An 18,103-nucleotide genomic window follows, 5' to 3' on the forward strand; every position below is an offset into this window, starting at 1 on the left:
TAGCAGGAAGAGGACATCTTAACTAATTTATTTTGTTGTTTACAGAAATGACAATTAACTAGAGGGGAAAAACACACTCCTCCCCAGAGGCAGGCAGACAACATGAGGAAATGTATCAGGTGTGAAATGGTCTCCAGTGCTGGAGCCTGAGGGCATATAGGACCTGTGCTGCATCATCCTAATGGTGAGCTGCTATAGAGATTATGTGTAGGCAAAGAAATATAGTTACTAGAATGGACACACCCATTCAAAGTCAACATTCTGTGATGAGTGGATTCCATTTCTATGGTGACAGAAGGGAGGGACACACTCCATAAGTGCAACACATTCAATCACACAACCAGCCATGTGTTAAGTCATCTACATGTTGATAAGGCTCCTAAGTTAATGGTGTGAATGCATCTCACCTCTGATAAAAGGGTAGTAGTATTGAAAAGAAAGGAGAGAAGAGGCCTAGACAGCTGCCAGTGAGTGATACATCTTCACTTTCGTCTAGGCGTAATGTACCCAGCCGGTAAAACACTGGTATCCCTCTGGGACCGGTTCGTACATAAAACATCCTCCATTCAGGCTGCAAAGGCATCCGTTTCCTCCTTAAGTAGTTTTAATAGCGTGCTGCTGGATTTTGGGGAGGGGGGATATGCGTACTGTCTTCTGCCTTAATAAAACTAGATTTTCCAAAACCGTTTTCAGATATATTCCGGAAGATGCACACTGCAGCAGTCTGTTGTTTACCCCTGGCTGAGCACGGGCACAACATCAGGAAGGAGCAGTAACCACTCTAGCATGGTGGTGGAAAATTAGGTTTATTTTCCCATTTTTGGGGGAGGGAGGAAAAATGTATAGAAGGAGGTGTGAGAGTGAGTGAGTGAGAGGCTCAGTTGGTAGAACATGGCGTTTGCCATGCCAGCGTTGTGGGTTCGATTCCCACAGGGGAACAGTATGAAAAATGTAGGCACTCACTGCTGTAAGTCGCTCTGGATAAGAGCGTAAGCTAAATGACTAAAATGTAAATGGAGAGAGAGAGGAGTAAGCGAACAAAACAGATATGACCTCAATCATTAAGAGTGATCTAAAATAGAGAAAGAAGTCCAAATGTCAGGCAGAGGAGAGACAGATGCCGGGAGAAGGTTAATGCTATCACTATATTATCAAGCAACAGTGGGAATATAAACCTCTGCCTTAGCAACACGCACCAATTACTAGCCAAACAAGGAGAGGGAGCCTAGCCAACAGGGTCATGGTACAACAATTATTTGTATTTATTATGGATCCCCATTAGCTGCTGCCAGCAGCTACTCTTCCTGGGGTCCAGCAAAATTAATGCAGTTTATACAATTTGAAAACAATACATTCACTACCACATATCTACAGTACAGAATGTGTACATAGTGCGGCAGGTAGCCTAGCGGTTGGAGTGCTGGGCCAGTAACCGAAAGGTTGCTGGATCGAATCCCCGAGCTGACAAGGTAAAAATCTGTCATTCTGCCCCTGACAAGGCAGTTGGCCTACCGGGGAACAGTGGGTTGTCATTGTAAATAATAATTTGCTCTTAACTGACTTGCCTAGTTAAATAAAGGTTAAATCTATATTTTTTTATGTTATTGTGTGTGTGTGTCTGTGTGTGTGTACGCATGCATGTGTCTGTGCCTATGTTTGTGTTGCTTCACAGTCTCCGCTGTTCCATAAGGTGTGTTTTTATTTGAAGGGAAAGTTCTGCTTTCTGAAGTTCCTCATCTCTAGTTGGAACTTTGAAGTGCCATTGTGGGACAAATGTGACGTCTGTGATAGTACATACACACTTCACTTAACACACTTCACTTAACACTGGAACCGCTGGGTCTCCAGGGACCCCTCTTCAAGCTAGTGAGTAGTCATTCTGACTGCAACATTCTAACACTGTAATTAATACATTTCATATAGGCGATCACAAAAATGTTCATTTGGTTGTGTTTATGATGGTCTCAGGTAACATGAGAACAATAGCATTTTCATTAGTTTATGTTACTGTAAAACATGTCAATAATAAAACAAAAAAATGATGAATCAAGTTTTCAATCAACTGTATTTTTGGAGGCTGTGTTACAACTATTAAACAGAAAGCATGTGTGCTGGACAGGGTTGCACATTTTGGGGAATATTCAGAGGTGGAAACTTTCCGTGGGAATTAACATGAATATATGCTAATTAATATTAATACCATTCAAATTTAGATGTTTTTTGCATTGTATATATTTACCATATCATATGGAGACAGAAACATAAACCTTTTACCTTATCATAAGTAGACATAAAGCCCTTGCTTGGAAGTGTACTTCGACAGACTGCCAAGAACCTTGCCCTCATCCAGGCCAAGGTGTCGAGACACAGTAGTGACAACTCCATAGGCCTTGTTGATCTCCGCACCAGACAGGATGGGGGCGCCCAACATGTACGCTGCAGCGTGTATGGGCTTCAGGCAGAAGTCTTCACGCTTTTTGATGCATTTCAGAACTGCACTTTCCTCTGCTTGGAGCAACAGGGAAGTGGGCAGGGCAGTACGGATTTATTATCTTACATCTGCAAGCAGAGTCTGAATATCAGACAGGATGGCATTGTCTCCCTCAATCAGTGCAATGGCTACTGCAATAGGTTTCAGGCTGCTTACCACTCTCTCCCAAAATACATTATCGAGGAAGATCCTCTTGATGGGGCTGTCCATATCGGCAGACTGTGATATGGCCATTTCTTGAAGAGACGCCTTCCCCTCCAGGAGACTGTCCGACATGATGACAACACCACCCCAACGGGTGTTGCTGGGCAGCTTCAATGTGGTGCTCTTATTCTTCTCACTTTGCTTGGTGAGGTAGATTGCTGCTATAACTTGATGACCCTTCACATACCTAACTGTTTCCTTGGCTCTCTTGCAGAATGCATCCATTGTTTTCAGTGCCATGATGTCCTTGAGGAGCAGATTCAATGCATGAGCAGCACAACCAATGGGTGAAGGACTACTCCGCTTTAGACTAAGCAGCCTTCATGTTCATAGCATTGTCTATCACCAGTGCAAATACCTTATGTGGTCCAAGGTCATTGCCTGTGAGCATCAGAGGTGAACCAGTTGCATTCACAGCTCGAGCAAGACATTCATCAGCATTTCTCTGACTACGTTCCTCCATCGAGTCAAAAAAACATCAGATTCCAGGAGGACCATGAGCTGTTGCTATCGATAAGGTGTCTGGGTCATAATTTTCACCTCGAATAGAAGTAGAGGGACTTTTGTCAGAGGTTGCTTGTTGTGAGCGCTGAGGGAACTTTATGGACTTGGCCAGATGATTCTGCATCTTTGTTGCATTCTTCACATATGATTTGGCACAGTACTTGCAAATGTACACAGCTTTTCCTTCTACATTAGCTGCAGTGAAATGTCTCCACACATCAGATAGTGCCCGTGGCTTACCAGAAAGCATGTAGTCATTGGCTCAGACAGTGTAGTAGTGTGGGCTCAATAGCATCTCATTAGTGTGCAAGATCTTGAGAATCAGCTGTACATGTGATGGAAGAGTGCACTGTGCATGCAGAGGGTTTCAATTCCATTGAATTGGGGATAGTTTAACCAAAATATGCCACAAGACCACGAATTGCCTTGTGTATCCCACAAAAAAAAGTTTCCTTATGTTCGGAAAAATTCCAGAAATTTCCCGGAAAGTTTCCGACCCTTTGCAACCCTAGTGCTGGAACACCCTAACATATCGTTTTCACAAGGGCAAAATTAAAATACCCCAACTACCAAGATGCACAGTCAACAAGACCAACGGTCAAATTATGAAAACATCAGTAGCCACATTATAAAGCACAAAGTGGTCTTGATAAATAGTGAAAATCTGCACAAATTCAACAATGGTATTACAATGAACAGAAATGTCGATTTGACAGCAGTCAAAAATAGTAAATTATTGTCAGCTTGTGCTTACATGGTGTGCATCTTCACGTAGCGGCATAAGTTGGAGCGTGTCCATGTCACAAACAAGGAAAGCTGGTGAGTGTGCGTTGCTGAGATGTAGGGCCTGCTCTCTGTGATGACATTTTGTGCTGCTAATCGGCCCGTAGCATTGTCACCAGCTTGTTCTATCATTTCCTCTCTCCTGTCTCAGCGTTTCACTTGGTGGAGGCGCAGGCACCTGCTCAGTGCGTACCGTTACGGCTGAGGATCAGAACAATCAGCAGAGATGCCAGGATATGCATTTCCTCCCCAACATCCGAGTCATTTTCATTCAGATCTCGTAGCAGAGCTAACGCAGCATGTACATCCCATTCGTCTTGGTCTTCTTGCCATTGTAAATTACGGACGCTCACACTGTGTATTACAAGTAGACCAGAGTAGACTGATAAAACTGCTTGGATTCAGTGGACTGATAGAGTACATACCATATAGAGATTCTAATTAGAATAGATCAATACAATAGAATGAACCCTGTTCTTCATTCACGACTGGTGATGACCTAGGCCTAATTACGCATCCTCTTCCCCTCACTCATCAACTCAACCCTTCTCCCTCATCATATTTTTACTTCATTTCATTCATCTGTTGTTGTATCTGTGGAATTAGTGTCGGTATAGTTTAACCGGTTCAGTTTCGTGGAAATAATCAGCGTGATTATCAACGGACCACGGCACCTTCAATTCAACTGTCGGGAGGGGCAACGGAGGAAAACCTTTAAAAATGACATTCCCTCCTAAAACTGATTAATATTAAGATTCTAAGAATGACAGTGTGTGATAGACTTATTTAGGAAAAGTCAAGACGGAGGGGGTCAGGACATTAAAAATGGCAGAGTAATAAACTCAGCAAAAAAAGAAATGTCCTCTCACGGTCAACTGCATTTATTTTCAGCAAACTTAACATGTGTAAATATTTCTATGGACACAAGATTCAACAACTGAGACAAACTGAACAAAATTGCACCAGACATGTGACTAACAGAAATGGAATAATGTGTCCCTGAACAAAGGGGGGGTTCAACATCAAAAGTAACAGTCAGTATCTGGTGTGGCCACCAGCTGCATTAAGTACTGCAGTGCATCTCCTCATGGACTGCACCAGATTTGCCCGTTCTTGCTGTGAGATGTTACCCCACTCTTCCACCAAGGCACCTGCAAGTTCCTGGACATTTCGGGGGGGGGCTCTAGCCCTCACCCTCCAATCCAACAGGTCCCAGACATGCTCAATGGGTTTGAGATCCGAGCTCTTCGCTGGCCATTGCAGAACACTGACATTCCTGTCTTGCAGGAAAACACGCACAGAACGAGCAGTATGGCAAGTGGCATTGTCATGCTGGAAGGTCATGTCAGGATGAGCCTGCAGGAAGGGTACCACGAGGCAGGAGGATGTCTTCCCTGTAACGCACAGCGTTGAGATTTCCTGCAATAACAAGCTCAGTCCAATGATGCTGTGACACATCGCCCCAGACCATGACAGACCCTCCACCTCCAAAATCGATCCTGCTCCAGAGTACAGGCATCGGTGTAACGCTCATTCCTTCGACGATAAACGCAAATCCGACCATCACCCCTGGTGAGACAAAACCGCAACTCGTCAGTGAAGACCACTTTTTGCCAGTCCTGTCTGGTCCAGCAACGGTGGGTTTGTGCCCATAGGCGATGTTGTTGCCGGTGATGTTTGGTGAGGACCTGCCTTACAACAGGCCTACAAGCCCACAGTCCAGCCTCTCTCAGCCTATTGCGGACAGTCTGAGCACTGATGGAGGGGTTGTGCGTTCCTGGTGTAACTCGGGCAGTTGTTGTTGCCATCATGTATCTGTCCCGCAGGTGTGATGTTTGGATGTACCGATCCTGTGCACGTTTTGTTACAGCTGCCTGTCCTGTCTCCCTGTAGTGCGGTCTTAGGTGTCTCTCAGTACGGACATTGCAATTTATTGCCCTGGACACATCTGCAGCCCTCATGCCTCCTTGCAGCATGCCTAAGGCACATTCACGCAGATGAGCAGGGACCCTGGGCATCTTTCTTTTGGTGTTTTTCAGAGTCAGTAGAAAGGCCTCTTTGTGTCCTAAGTTTTCATAACTGTGACCTTATTTGCCTACCGTCTGTAAGCTGTTAGTGTCTTAACGACCGTTCCACAGCTCCATGTTCATTAATTGTTTATGGTTCATTGAACAAGCATGGTAAACAGTGTTTGAACCCTGTTTACGAATTATCTTTGAAAGACAGGGTCCTGAAAAAGGGACGTTTCTTTTATTGCTGATCATACATCCCAAGCAAAAAACACCTGCAACCCACTCACCAGCTTTCATTGTTTATGTGACATGGACATGCCCCAACTGATGCCAATGCCTGCAGACTCATACCATGTAAGCACAGGCTGACAAAAATGGACTATTTGATTGCTGCCATATGGACACTTATATTCACTATAATGCCATTGTTTAAGCAGTCCAAATGACTGCTCTAGTGGTTCTGGTGTTAAACATCGTGGCACTCAGAGACACCTACTGCCACATTCACCACACATCACAGTGACACCTGGACTCACCACTGTGTCCCACTTAATTCAACGTAGGCATGCCCGGTGGTGACGGGAACAACCTGAGAAGTGAGACCTGTGTCTGTCTGTCCCTGTCTGAGTGGCATCCACACTGAGCCTCTTTTTTCTCCCACAGCGCTTAGGGGCCACCACAGGTCAACCCCAATCAGAGGGCACAGCAGTGAGTGCTGACAAAGCAGAGGAGAAGAGGGACAGAGAGGAGAAAGAGATAAGAGCTGTGTGGTATTTGAGAGGAAGAGGAGAGTAGAGGTAAATATAGAGGCTAGGAGGTCGAGAGAGAGAGAAGAGGTAAATAGAGGATAGAGGTCGAGAGAGAGAGAGAGAGAGAATAGAAGAGGTAAATATAGAGGATAGAAGTCAGAGCGATAGAGAGAATGAGGTCGAGAGCGAGAAGAGTACTGCATATTTCTTTCACTCTGCAGCCTTTCTGCTCTGACGCCTCTCAGAGGAGTCTTCAGAAAATCTGCTCCCTGCAGCCACCCCGCCTTAAATGAGATAGGGCCGCCCGCAAATGAACACTCCACACATATTCTGTGTGTGTATGAGAATGAGAGAGGGACTGAAAGTGTGTGTATGAGATATTCCTGAAGCCCATTTTGGGAGTTCTTCTGTATTGGTTGTGTGTTCTAACAGAGGTAGTAAGCAGTAGTAGCAGTTTCACTGCAGATCTCTAAATTTAATGAAGCATGGCACCATCTGGCCAGCTCAGTGGTGACACCAAACACACACACACTAGGTTGGGCGATATACCGTATAGTGGTATTCTTTTCGAAATAATGACGGCATGATCTTCAATACAGTATAATTTTTTATTTATTGAGGCAACTCACAGGGGCTGTGGGGGTGCGCGCTACGCCACTGCTCATTTAAATGAACTAGACAAGTCAGTTAAGAACAACTTCTTATGACGGCCTACCCCGGCCAAACCCGAACAACGCTGGGCCAATTGTGCGCCGCCCTATGGGACTCCCAATCACTGACTGATGTAATACAGCCTGGACTCGAACCAGGGACTGTAGTGACATCTCTTGCACTGAGCCGCAGTGCCTTATACTTAACTTATAGTGGTGCAGCGGTCTAACTATAAGAAATCTTAGAAATCTTGTCAAAAACATGTTGTCCGGCTCAGGACTCCAGCTATGGATTTAGTTTGCTAACTTGCTAACTAAGTGGCTAGATGTCAACATCAAGCTTCTTGGTTACAGCAGAGACATTCAATCCCCTTCTGGATCAAGATCCCTGTTGCCTAAATTGTTTTGTGCACTTCCGGTAATACTGTATACCCTGGTATGGTATGAACATCTGGATACAACACACACACAACAGGAATGATAGAGGAGGGAATGAGTGAACTACTGCAAAGTGAGACCCAGGTAAGTTCACAGGTCACTAATTGCCTGTGACAGCTTCACACTATGGGTTTGACCAACGGTCAATTCATTCATAACTCCACACCTTGACTCAGTCAGTTTTTACTACAGTCAACACTACCAGTTAAGTTTAAAACAATCCAATCTTAGGCTAGCTGGTCATGACACCTCTATTCCAGCACAGGTTCCTGATCACAAGTAGTCTGCTAAACACCATCGCAGTTCAATTACCTTTGATGGCGAAGCTGTGAAAGAGCCTTCTGTGCCGACATCTCTTTCAATGAAAAGATAATGGTGGACCTTTTCCCCAATACATTCAAATGAATAGAAAACTCAAAGATAGAAGATTTTTTTTTTTTAAACAGACATGACATAATAAAGGATGAAAAATTAGCAGAGAAGGAAGATTTGATATCCTGGAGAGGAGAGAAGGCCAATGCCACAGAGTAGAGAGTCAGCCTACTGTACCATTCACCTACCAACTCAAAGACCTTACAGAGTAGTTAGCCTACCATTCACCTACCAACTCAAAGACCTTACAGAGTAGAGTTAGCCTACCATTCACCTACCAACTCAAAGACCTTACAGAGTAGAGTTAGCCTACCATTCACCTACCAACTCAAAGACCTTACAGAGTAGAGTTAGCCTACCATTCACCTACCAACTCAAAGACCTTACAGAGTAGAGTTAGCCTACCATTCACCTACCAACTCAAAGACCTTACAGAGTAGAGTTAGCCTACCATTCACCTACCAACTCAAAGACCTTACAGAGTAGAGTTAGCCTACCATTCACCTACCAACTCAAAGACCTTAAATGCAGACCAAACCAGCTCTGCGCGTGCGTCTGCGTGTGCCACCACGCATGTAAATGTTGTCTATCCCAACCAGACACCTTCATGACACGCAGGTTAAAAAACCAACAATATTAATTTGGGGAGATTTCGAAACACACATGAAATATTCATGGACATGTAGCTTGGTTGCTGCTGCTAGATCATTTGTCCTGGGAGATAAACAATGGGTTGTTATTTTATCTAAAATGCACATGGTGCTTTTCTGTTTTTGCTGGATCTTTGAAGAAGTCTGACCCATGTTGAGTCACACAAAATCACGTGTTCTCTACTCTGACAATCCACAGATAAAAAGGGGAAACCTAGTTTGTTAATCTCCTCATTCATTCCTCTTCTATGGATTTTATATGGTGGTTGGCAACCAACTTTAAGGTGTATTACCACCGCCAAAAGGACTGAGTGTGGACCTCCATCTTTCAATCACCCACGTGTGTATATGCTCCTAAAAACCAATGAGGAGATGGGAGAGGCGGGACTTGCAGCGTGTCACACGTCCAAAATAGAACCAAGTTCTATTTTAGTGCCTGGCTAAGCAGACGCTCGTTGGCGCTCGCATGCAATTAGGAAGAAATGATTGAATAACGTGTAAATGTATTTTGCAACGCAGGCGGTGTGGTCAGCATGTTTGGCCCTTCTGTTAAGAGCTACAGTTGCTGAAAATCCACATCCAACATCCTAGAGACTCTGTTCCAAACTGTATGCTGGCAATTTGCATCAACCACCTCTTCCCCCTCCACCATTTTGAAAAGTGAACATTCACACAATGTCTTCAGGCATAAACATGAGTGAGTCACACAGCAAAGGGAGTTAAACATCTTATAGGTCAAAAGTAGTGCACTATATAGGGAATAGGGTGCCATTGGGACTCAGCCCTGGGAGATGTGACAGGCCTAAACATGAATGAGTCACACAGCAAAGGGAGTTAAACATCTTATAGTGGATTATCTTCTCCAAGTTTCACTCCCAAGACTCGTTGGCTCTACTAAAGCCAAATGAAAACACAAACATCATAAAAGAAGTCAGAGAGGAGAGAACTTGGTGGGGACACGACATTAAGGGAAATATTGATTCTGTCCATCCAAGCAGCACAGCATCATGGTCAATAAAGCGCCGTACTTTCCTTTAATGGTGTTGCTTCCCCAATGGCACCCTATTCCCTATATAGTGCACTAAATGTTATTAGAACCCTATGGGCCCTGCTCAAAAGTAGTGCACTATTAAGGAATAGGGTGCCATTTGGGACTCAGGCCTGGGAAATGCGACAGGCACTACCTCTTCCCATCCCTGTTGCTTCAGCCAACAATGCCATATAAACCAAGACAGATGCTCGTTCTAAATTCTATTTTATTATGGCTGACAGGAAATACATTTCTTTATCAATAGCAATTTGTCCAGGTTAGTGCCTGGGCCCGACTGGAAAGACCAGCCAGATCAACAAAGATGACCCATAAAGCTGTTTTACTAATGTTTACTCCACGGTATTAAGAGGGACACACACACACACACACACACATCGTTGGAGGGCATGCGTGCTGGCAAACAGCTTACAGATGATTGCTTTTAAATTTTGAATGACCGTTGTTCATAAAAAGTAACAAAAAGCACCTAAAACAGTGAAGAGGTAAACCAAATAAGTGGAGGACTTGAGGCAGTCTGAGCGAGCACACAGCGACATCACCATCATAATGAACAGAATTAATTGCAGGCCACAATTTACACTCAAATTGGTACAGTACGTTTAATTCTCTGAATAGAGGTCCATACACAACACACATTTACGTCAATAAAAGACAAAACTCAAAAACTAAACAATGATCTTTGTTCCTGTGAATAGCCCCCCTTAAACACACCTCAAAAAACCTTAATAGCCATAGCCTAATGCTAGTGCCTCCCATTCACTCTATAGGGGCATTTCCCATCCATACTGTAATAGCAGCTACATTAAGCGCTAGGCTAAACGACTTAGTCATTCACTGGTAAGTCTTTGGAGCCCATCCAGTACCATTAGAGGGGAAGGATGTGTTTATCAGACTTGATGGGACATGCACCTGCTCTATTGTGGCGAAGAGGGGAGGAAAAGGGAGTTTTGCAACCCAAATGGCACCCTATTTCAGACATAGCACACTACTTTTGACCAGAGTGCAATGGCTACACCTATGGGTCCTGTTCAAAAGTAGTGCACTATATAGTGAATAGGGAGCCATTTGGGATGCAGCCGAGAAGTGGGGAAGGCGCTGGGAAGGAAGCCACGATGCCTCATCAAGGCTGGCTAATAGATCACCCACTCAGCGCCCAGGAAATTACATCTCGATGGCGCCCTCTCCCAGGCATGATTAATTGAGCCCCAAAAATAGTATAGGAGGTAAGGGGGACGAAATAAACGCTGATGTGCTTCGGAAGATAAATAGATTGAACACATGTGGGAGAAGGGATGAATCTGACCTTTTTTACTATTAATGGAACACAGAATTGGCAGGGGGTTTCTGCAAAAGTGTGCTTTCTCTCCCTTTCTTTTGGGATCAGGAAACTATACTGTACATTCAGAAAGTATTCACACCCAATGACTTGTTCCAGTTTGTTGTGTTCCAAATTGATATTAAAATGGATTTAATTGCCATTTGTCGTCAATGATCTAGACCAAGGTAGGCAAGGAATTGGTAGGCAAGGAATTGTGGCAGACAACTTGTGACCACTGTGAAACTGATAACAGAGAAGGAAGTCTGAAACCTTGGGCTTGTAGTAGATTGTATAACAGGTGGCAGGCAATGTATGAGAAGGACTTGTGAACTATATTGTCATTGTATTAGAGGAGGAGGGACATTTATGACAAAATGAGAGGTATATAAACCAATGTACATGTAATGACAGGGAGGGTGCTCTCCTAAATAAACTTTGACTATTGTGGCTGGGCCTCCGTCTGATTCATTTCAACCACTTTCTTACAAATTCTGGGTTTCAGGCTGAGTAATTAATTAAATTGGGTATTATGAACAACTGAGAACAAAATTCTCGTAACATAATTATATGAAAAGTAAAACACTAATATACTGCATCTTGATGATATAAGTACTCAACCATGTTAGAATCACCTTTGGCAGCGATTACAGCTGTGAGTCTTTCTGGGGAAGTCTAAGAGCATTCCACACCTGGAATGTGCAACATTTTCCCAATATCATTTTCAAAATTCTTCAAGCTCTGTCAAATTGGTCAAAAAAAGTAAAAACTAACTCAGCCAATCAGGAACATTCACTGTCTTCTTGGTAAGCAACGTCAGCGCAGATTTGGCCTTGTGTTTGAGGTTATTGTCCTGCTGAAAGGTGAATCCATCTCCCAGTGTCTGGTGGAAAACAGACTGAACTATGTTACGTTTCTTTTTTATCTTGAAAAACTCTCCAGTCCTAAAAGATTTAAAGAATACCCATAGCATGATGCAGCCACCACTATGCTTGAAAATATGGAGAGTGGTACTACTCAGTAATGTGTTATGTTTGAGGCAAATCTAATATAACACTTTGTATTCAGGAAAACAATTGAATTGCTTTGCCACATTTTTTGCAGTATTACTTCAGATGCATGTTTTGAAATATTTTTATTCTGTACAAGTTTCCTTCTTTTCACTCTGTCAATAAGGTTAGTCTTGTGGAGTAACTACAATGTTGTTGATCCAACCCCAGTTTTTATCACAGCCATTAAACTATGCAAATGTTTTAAAGTCACCATTGGCGTCATGGTGAAATCCCGGAGCGGTTTCCTTTCTGAGTTAGGAAGGAGTCTGTATCTTTGTAGTGACTTGGTGTATTGGCACACCATCCAAAGTGTAATTAATAACTTCACCATGCTCAAAGGGATATTCATTGTCTAATTTGCTTATTTTTACCCAACGACCAACAGGTGCCCTTCTTCGCAAGTCATTGGAAAACCTCCCTGGTCTTTGTGACTGAATGTGTGTTTGAAATTCACTGCTCGACTGAGGGACCTTACAGATAATTGTATGTGTGTGGTACAGAGATGAGGTAGTCATTCAAAAATCATGTTAAACAATATTATTACACACAGAGTGAGTCCATGCAACTTATTAGGTGAATAGTTAAACAAATGTTTGTTACTGAACGTATTCAGGCCTGCCATAACAAAGGGGTTGAATACTTATTGACGCAAGACATGTCAGCTTTTCATTTCATATTAAATTTGTAAAATTCTCAAAAAACATAACTCCAATTTGAAATGGGGTACTGTGTGAAGGCCAGTGACAACAAATCTCAATGTAATCCATTTTAAATTCAGGCTATAACAACAAAATGTGGAAAAAGTCAAGGGGTGTGAATACTTTCTGAAGGCACTGTACATACAGCATGAAATAACCTTGATATATTTTTACACATTTATTTTACTAAGGCAATATGTATTCATTGACAATGTTTTGGCATCAAACTGGTGGCAGTTGTGAAAAACGTCAATAGTTGGAAGAGTTGCAGTTGTAATTTAAAATAATGTCATTGTTGGTTAGATGCTTTTTTCATTAATTAGGCTATTTTCTCTTGAACCATACCCACTGGGAAAACACTGGTTGAATCAACGCTGTTTCCGCATACAAATTCATGGACAATAGACAAAAACATGAATAACATTTCTTAATATTCAAGTATAAATTACCAAAAAGACGATGCGATTGCCATAGATTTTCTGTTAATGACCAAAATTACTGAAGATTCCAGTAACTTTGGTAAATATACCGTTGGCTTCACAACCCTTCAAAGAACGCAACAAACCAAAGGACCAATCAGAGAAGTAGAGGGTGTGGCTCAGTCCCATAGAGGTTAATGGAAGGGCTAAGGTCAGGGGTGGGGCTTAGACAGGATACATTCTAACACCTACTGCATTGCTTTGTATGAGGCTGTTCGAGGACAGTTACTGTACTACAGTGGACAGGTAAGGCTGATGTGGTGGTGTTTAACCATGGTGGTTCATAGGGATGTGTGTGTGTGTGTGTGTGTGTGTGTGTGTGTGTGTGTGTCTCACCATGCTTGCAGCTCCTGCTCAGCCTTCGCCCTCTCCTTCAACAGGCCTTTCTGCAGATCCTCTGTGATCTTCTTCCTCAGCTCCTCTTCATCAACTATAGGAGAGAGACAGACAGATAGGCCAGGGTGAGGCACTGTGGACCAGTGTGTGTGTGTGTGTATGTGTGTGTGTGTGTGTGAAATGTACTGTATGATGTGCCTGTTTACCATGCGTATGTTGACTAGCTGTGGGCAATAAAACATGGTGTGTGTACTGTGAGGGTAGTGAGGTGGGACTGGCCTCTAGCCTCTCTAGCCTCTCAGGCTCTCTAGCCTTATGAGCTATACAGCCAGAAGAGAGGAGGGCTATACAGCCAGAAGAGAGGAGGGCTATACAGCCAGAAGAGAGGAGGGCTATACAGCCAGAAGAGAGGAGGGCTATACAGCCAGAAGAGAGGAGGGCTATACAGCCAGAAGAGAGGAGGGCTATACAGCCAGAAGAGAGGAGGGCTATACAGCCAGAAGAGAGGACTATACAGCCAGAAGAGAGGAGGGTTAGATCTGCCACGCACCACCAATCACCTGCGCTATTAAAACCTCATCACATACTCACACACAACCTCCCCACACATTATTTTTTATAGCTTTACTTTTCCCCCAAACTCCTTGTATTTATGTTACTGGCGTCATGACGTGTTTGACCGTGTGTCTTCTTGGTCCTATCTTGGCAGGTAATTAAGCATGAAAGTAAGACGTGTGGCGAGCTAAGAGGCCAAGACGTGCTCTGAAGGCAGAAGTGCCATGCGGTGTGTCGGTGCAGCAGCAACACTGCAGTGCTGGGAGAGAGAGAGGGGGGGGGGGTGCTTACAGATGACTCAAGTGAGACTGGCGCATTACAGAGAGATGGGATAATCGCCATTGTCAGAGAGCCTGTTATTACCAGGTAGACCCGGTCGCAGTGTAACGGTGAAGGACACACACACACCGAAATTGGCTGGCTGGCTAACTCTCATTTGCTGAACAAGTGAAACACCTATAATCTCTAACACACTGTAGAGCAGAGCAGGAAAGCCCTTGGAGACTGTTTGTGACTGGAGCTTGTTACAGCCCAGCTTCTAGTCTGCTGGGTACCCCCCCTTTGGTCCTGAGAAGGATAGGACCTAAAATAAAAATCCATTCTAATGGAGGGATAGAGGAAAGAGAGAGGGAGGGGAACAGACAGGGATAGAGGGATGAGTGTAGGAGGGAGGAAAATGAGGCATGAAGCCTCTCTCTTCAATTCCCTGGATCTGTGGTTAAGTCAGCTTCACTTGAGAGATGTCCTTGGCATGGCGCTTCCATGTGTGTGTGTGTGTGTGTGTGTGTGTGTGTGTGTGTGTGTGTGTGTGTGCGCGAGCATGCGGAGCACCCCCCTAGGAGTGCAGTAGTCTCAGTCTCTACTGAGTTAATTAAACTCTCAGGCTAACAGAGCCCAGGCACTAGCAGGTGTCCTTCCCTGTGTTAGCTAAATAGTGCATAATAGTCAACCTGACTCATTACTAAGACCCCTCCTTGCTTCAGGTGAGTCATTATCTCAGACCGGATTGACACATTAAAATAGACGAGCATGCTATTGCAGCTCTGTTACAATAATTCTAAATGGGGCCTTAAGTCAATGGGAACTTATGTTCCCTTTGAGTATCAACGAAGGTGTCTACAGCCTCCCCTCCTGTCTTTCCTGTGCCCTCTACTGACTGTCACATAAATAAAAACAGAGGCTAGAATCCTTCCAAAAGTAAGTGTCAAAAGGAGGGTCTAAGTACCTTATACTGCCACTTCTCATCAAGGCCAAGAATAGATAGCTTCTTGTTACCGTGACGATGCCCGGCTCAATACCAAATTTCTCTGCGGGCAAGGCATTAATCAAACAGTGGGTTGAGGGTAATGGATGCCGGGGTTAGGAGCCCCTCCATGTATCATCTCTACGGGACGCTGATATTTGATAAGTGAATTAAAGATACGGTTCTTAAAACAGAAAAGAGCTCCACAGGTAGTCCTCTGGAGTCCCAGCCTGCTGCAAGTAAGGTCAATCCTGTTTCTCCCGCTCTCTCATTTTCTCCTTCTCTCTGTCTAACCACCTGCCTCTCTTTGTCTCTCCTTCCATCTCTTTTCCTTCCTCTCCCTCCTGTTCTCCCCCTCTCTCCAACCTAATTTCAGAGAACAGAATGAGAGTGTAAAGGCAGGTGGACAGAGAGCCGTCTGTAGAAACTTGGAGAGAGAATGCAAAGGGAATGTTGTCATGTTGTGCAAAAAACATGCGGCAAATAGTGTATTCCTCAGCGTACACATCACTGACCATCTGAAATAGTGTATTCCTCAGCGTACACATCACTGACCATCTGAAATAGTGTATTCCTCAGCGTACACGTCACTGACCATCTGAAATAGTGTATTCCTCAGCGTACACATCACTGACCATCTGAAATAGTGTATTCCTCAGCATACACATCACTGACCATCTGAAATAGTGCATTCCTCCGCGTACACATCACTGACCATCTGAAATAGTGCATTCCTCAGCGTACACATCACTGACCATCTGAAATAGTGCATTCCTCAGAGTACACATCACTGACCAACTGAAATAGTGTATTCCTCAGCATACACATCACTGACCATCTGAAATAGTGTATTCCTCCGCGTACACATCACTGACCATCTGAAATAGTGCATTCCTCAGCGTACACATCACTGACCATCTGAAATAGTGCATTCCTCAGAGTACACATCACTGACCAACTGAAATAGTGTATTCCTCAGCATACACATCACTGACCATCTGAAATGGTCAACTGCAGGGCTCTCTAGAGGGTGGTGTGGTCTTCCCAACACATCACCGGGGGCAAACTACCTGCCCTCCAGGACACCTACAGCACCCAATGTCACAGGAAGGCCAAAAAGATCATCAAGGACATCAACCACCCGAGCCAGGGCCTCACCTCATCCAGAAGGCGAGGTCAGTACAGGTGCATCAAAGCTGGGACTGGGAGACAGAAAAACAGCTTCTATCTCAAGGCCATCAGACTGTTACTCAACCCTGCACCTTAGAGGCTACTGCCCTATATAGATAGAATCACTGGTCACTTAATAAATGGAACAATAGTCTCTTGTTTACATACTGTTTTAATCATCTCATATGTACAGTGGGGAGAACAAGTATTTGATACACTGCCGATTTTGAAGGTTTTCCTACTTACAAAGCATGTAGAGGTCTGTAATTTTTATCATAGGTACACTTCAACTGTGAGAGACGGAATCTAAAACAAAAATCCCAAAAATCACATTGTATGATTTTTAAGTAATTAATTAGCATTTTATTGCATGACATAAGTATTTGATCACCTACCAACCAGTAAGAATTCCGGCTTTCACAGACCTGTTAGTTTTTCGTTAAGAAGCCCTCCTGTTCTCCACTCATTACCTGTATTAACTGCACCTGTTTGAACTTGTTACCTGTATAAAAGACACCTGTACACACACTCAATCAAACAGACTCCAATCTCTCTACAATGGCCAAGACCAGAGAGCTGTGTAAGGACATCAGGGATAAAATTGTAGACCTGCACAAGGCTGGGATGGGCTACAGGACAATAGGCAAGCAGCTTGGTGAGAAGGCAACAACTGTTGGCGCAATTATTAGAAAATGGAAGAAGTTGAAGATGACGGTCAACCACCCTCGGTCTGGGGCTCCATGCAAGATCTCACCTCGTGGGGCATCAATGATCATGAGAAAGGTGAGGGATCAGCCCATAACTACACGGCAGGACCTGGTCAATGACCTGAAGAGAGCTGGGACCACAGTCTCAAAGAAAACCATTAGTAACACACTACACCGTCATGGATTGAAATCCTGCAGCGCATGCAAGGTCCCCCTGCTCAAGCCAGCGCATTTCCAGGCCCGTCTGAAGTTTGCCAATGACCATCTGGATGATCCAGAGGAGGAATGGGAGAAGGTCATGTGGTCTGATGAGACAAAAATAGAGCTTTTTGGTCTAAACTCCACTCGCCGTGTTTGGAGGAAGAAGAAGGTTGAGTACAACCCCAAGAACACCCTCCCAACCGTGAAGCATGGAGGTGGAAACATCATTCTTTGGGGATGCTTTTCTGCAAAGGGGACAGGACGACTGCACCATATTGAGGGGAGGATGGATGGGGCCATGTATCGCGAGATCTTGGCCAAAAACCTCCTTCCCTCAGTAAGAGCATTGAAGATGGGTCGTGGCTGGATCTTCCAGCATGACAACGACCCGAAACACACAGCCAGGGCAACTAAGGAGTGGCTCCGTAAGAAGCATCTCAAGG

General features: G+C 44.1%; 1 protein-coding gene across 5 annotated transcripts in view; it reads right to left on the reverse strand.

Annotated features, from left to right (window-relative positions):
• chchd3a (coiled-coil-helix-coiled-coil-helix domain containing 3a) overlaps positions 1–18,103 on the reverse strand; it is a 300,509-nt gene that overhangs the window by 273,909 nt on the left and 8,497 nt on the right. For all 5 annotated transcript variants that reach the window (XM_071332144.1, XM_071332145.1, XM_071332141.1 and 2 more), the window contains exon 4: positions 13,785–13,878. In XM_071332144.1, coding sequence (XP_071188245.1) covers positions 13,785–13,878 — 94 coding nt within the window. The remainder of the gene's footprint in view (positions 1–13,784; positions 13,879–18,103) is intronic.

The sequence above is a fragment of the Salvelinus alpinus genome, chromosome 11 (genome assembly GCF_045679555.1).
Source record: "Salvelinus alpinus chromosome 11, SLU_Salpinus.1, whole genome shotgun sequence".
NCBI lineage: Eukaryota > Metazoa > Chordata > Actinopteri > Salmoniformes > Salmonidae > Salvelinus > Salvelinus alpinus.